Raw genomic sequence first — 4,120 nt, 5'->3', positions numbered from 1 at the left:
CAAAAAAATACTGTCTGAAAATTATTTCAAGTTTTAAATGTATTGAAGACTGTTAATTATTAAAACAAGCAAGTATAGAGCTGTGGTGTGACCTGAAAGCATCCCCTAAGCACCCCCAATAAAAAGATGTTGGCGTCTCCCCTAAGTTAAGGACATAACTTGTATTGTGAGAAGGATGTCTTGCTCGAACAATAATAGGCAATTTCTTAAATGAGATAATGGAAGTCCATTAAAATGAATGGATTTTTTTAAATTTTCTAATCAAGGTGAGCGGATAAGGTACTTGCGAATCTCCTTGCACTGCATTCCATAAATGATTGGGTTAAGGCTGCTGGGAATGATGTAACAAACAAATGCAGCTATTTTACGATATTCTGAGAACTCAGGGAAACGATACATGGCAATGAGAGCCAATCCACTGACAGTAACAATCAGATACAGACAGAGATGTGTGCTGCAGGTCTTCAGGGCTTTACTGTTTAAGGACTTGTTCTTACTAGTCAAACACACGATTGCTATTTTAACATAGGTGAGGACTATACAACTTATCGATGATGTTAACAGAACCACAGTAAACGTAAGGCCGTAGACATTATTAATGAAAACACTCTCACAGGAGAGCTTAAACAACGAAGCATTGTCACAATAAGGATTTGTGATCAGAGTCCTACATCTATTTAGCCGTACGGTAAGTCCTATTAAAATACCCACCAAAACAAAAGCTACTGCCCAGGAATAAGCTATCAGCTTGATCACCATTTTGTTACTCAAGATGGTTGTGTAGTGGAGAGGGTTACAGATAGCAATGTACCTGTCAAAAGCCATGATCATGAGAATGGTGTGTGCATTGGTACCAAACATGGATAAGGTAAAAGCTTGCGCCACACATTCATAGTAGTGAATAAGGCGTTCAGAAGGAGGCACTAAGATACCCGCCAGCACCCGAGGCACCAAGAGAGTGTTTCCAAGAAGATCGTTGATCGGCAGGTTGCAGAAGAGTAAATACATCGGCTGGTGCAGAGTTCTCTCCATGCATATCACAACTACAATTCCCAAATTGGTAACAACGATAAAAATGTAGGCAATGAGCAAGATGAGAAAGATGGGGTACTTTGACGTTTCTGCGGTTTTTAAGCCTTCCAATTGGATTATGAGGCTGTTGCGTGAGTAGTTTTCCATCTGATAGAGGGAGAAACAATGACAAGAGGAAAATCAGCAGTAAATAAGCCCTGACAATCCTAACAGTTACGTCAGTAGTTTCAAATAGGAAGACATGGCTTTTTCAAGTCTCAAAATAAATGAAAACTTAAAGATGACTATTTTCCTTTGTGGTATTTCCCTATGGTAATTCCCAAAACTGACAGTCGATGTTGTTTTCTAACTGCAAGAATAGAGAAGAAATTGACTTGACTTAATATTAGCAGCTTGGTGATATTCACTTCAACTAAAAGGATTAACACATTTATTCAAATTTTAAATTAATAAAAAATAAAAATATTCAAAACAATGTCTATTTTCTTTATGTCAGATGTTCACAAACTGTTTGGGATATATTATAACAATTTAAGTGACAGTAAAAAATATTTCGGTTAAAATTATGTTGTTAGTAGTTTGATTTAGACACCTTGTTTTCTTCCGATCTTCTCAGGGTCCAACCTTCTCTGATTCACTCTAGATCAATACTGTCTTCCTTTATCTGTCATTTATATCTGTGATTTTATCATCTTGGGAAAGGTCCTGAAGGTGTGTCTCAAATAATTGAGTCAACAACAAGAGAAGTTAATTTGGTGTTTCAAATTTTCATTTGGGGTTTGAAAAAAAAAAAAAAAAAGAAACTCTGGCCCCCGAGGAATCGCCACCTTACCACGGTGGAGGGGGTTTGTGTGTCCTTGTGACCCTGGGAGCTGTGTTGTCGCCTTGGTCGACCCTGGTAGGGTCTCCCAAGGTAGTGTGGTCCCAGGGGATTCAAAGGACCCTAAAGCAATCCTGGAGCCAAACCTGGGGGGGAGCTCACCGGCGAGCGTCTGGTGGCTGGGCCTTGGCCTGCTGATCCTCTGCATCGTGGACTAGTTCTAGGGACGTGGAATGTCACCTCTCTGGTAGGGAAGGAGCCGGAGCTGGCGCAGGAGGTGGAGCGTTACCAACTAGATATAGTTGGGTTCACCTCTACGCAGAGCACTGGCTCTGGAACCAAACTCCTGGAGAGGGGCTGGACTCTCTCCTTTTCCGGAGTTTCCCAGGGTGAGAGGCGTTGGGCTGGTGTGGGGATACTCACAAGCCCCCCGCTGAGTGCTGCTGTGTTGGGGTTCTCCCCAGTGAACGAGAGGGTCGCCTCTATGCTACTACAAGTTGCAAGGGGGAAAGCTCTGACTGTTATTTGTGCTTATGCACTGAACACCAGTTCAGAGTATTCGGCCTTCTTGGAGTCCTGGAAGGGGCTCCACCTTGGGACTATAGTTCTACCGGGAGACTTCAACGCTCACGTGGGCAACGATGGAGAAACCTGGAAGGGGGTGATTGGGAGGAACGGCCTGCCTGATCTGAATCCGAGTGGTGCTTTGTTATTGGACTTCTATGCTAGTCATTGATTGGCCATAACGAACACCATTTTCGAGCATAGGGTGGCTCAATAGTGTACGTGGTACCAGACCACCTTAGGTCAAAGATCGATGATCGTCTTTGTGGTTTGTGAGAGAAAAATGCATTCGATCAACTATTTTAAATGAGGACAAAGGCCTCTACCTCAGAGGGGGGTTTTAAAACATTTATCTCTGTTTCCCCAGGAACCCCCCAGAGTTTATGTAAAGAGAAATGTTTTTGCTCCCTACAATGGGAAAACAAAGTCGGACTGACAAAGAGATCAGATCAAAGAGAATTGCTCTACAATTGAGTAAGGCCATGACATGTCCAGCATTCAAAGGTCCTCGTACATTATTGATGTTATTACTATTTGTATTGAACTGATTCGCAAATTTTATTATTTAATAGGCTCAATTGGAATTATTTTGAGATTATATGCATGCAAGTATATAAATGGAGAGACCTTGATTGGATTTAGCTCTATATCCTATATTGAGCTTAATCGTTAAAATGTATAAAAACATCAGATATTATCGAGTGCATTATAAAACCAGAATAAATCTTGATTAGTTATTTTTTAATATGACATTCTAGTTGTCTAGTCTAGTTGTTGAAACAATCTTCAGAAGCTGAGTTAAGGATTACTGTGTTAACACTCAGGGACACTGTTGTCAGAGCACCCTGGAGTGATTATCTCTATGACACTACTTCTTACAGTGGTAGATCTTTCCTTTCATCTTATGATAATGTATGAGAACAATACATTAAGCACCTTAGGGTTTTTTCACACAAGCCCAAAAGCCTTATCCTGCTGAGAGACTTGCCTACTCCTGCATTTCCGAGAAGGTCTGTGAAAACCTTGTATACAGAGATCCAGTTTGGCCAACGTCAGGCTGAATAGAAAAAGAAAAGACTTGGGACATTTTCTGAACAACCAAAAAGCTTCTGTTATGGAAAATCAAATGCAAGCGTTGACTCCTGCTGATCCTTCCCTCCACCAACGAACATTAAGTGTTTGGCCTCCAAGTACAGCAGACGCACAATTGGAAAATATGTTAAGAAGAAGAATCTTTATTTGTCACACAGCACACCACATGCACGCACACGCTTTTGGATGGTGGCCGGTGAAATGAGGCCTCTGCGTTTAACCCATCCTGGCTTGTCCTTCCTCCGGGGGCACAGCCAGGAGCAGTGGGCAGCATACGTGGACGCGCCCGGGGACCAGGTGATGAGTGTCCATCGCTGGTCAGACGATGATGTGTGCATGTTTTTGGGGGGGGTCCTTACTGACGTTAGGTGGAGGAAACCCCATGCACTATGCCACCGTGCCATGTTGTGCACATTTGAGGAGCCTGATCAACTGTGCTCCTTTGGAACTGGATTCAATGATGTCACTGCATCAGACAAGATGAAACTGATTGACTGCAATTGGAATTTTTTCTCCAACTGAGAGCTGTGGAATGACTGAACACCTGAAGTCCTGCCAGAAATTATATCTGTGTGATTACCATAAGGACTGCTTCTGTGTTTTCTCAGCCAT

At 42.2% G+C, this 4,120-nt stretch overlaps 1 protein-coding gene across 1 annotated transcript; it reads right to left on the bottom strand.

Moving 5' to 3' along the window:
• Positions 1–261: 261 nt before the first annotated feature.
• Positions 262–1,179, bottom strand: LOC307239886 (olfactory receptor 52N5-like; the record flags this gene model as incomplete). Its single annotated transcript, XM_080013464.1, has 1 exon — positions 262–1,179. The coding sequence occupies one exon, from the start codon at positions 1,177–1,179 to the stop codon at positions 262–264; it is 918 nt and encodes a 305-aa protein (XP_079869590.1).
• Positions 1,180–4,120: the final 2,941 nt, after the last annotated feature.

Source organism: Zeus faber (assembly GCF_960531495.2).
Source record: "Zeus faber genome assembly, chromosome: 14".
Taxonomy (NCBI): Eukaryota; Metazoa; Chordata; class Actinopteri; order Zeiformes; family Zeidae; genus Zeus; species Zeus faber.
This window is presented reverse-complemented; position numbering and strand designations above follow the sequence as displayed.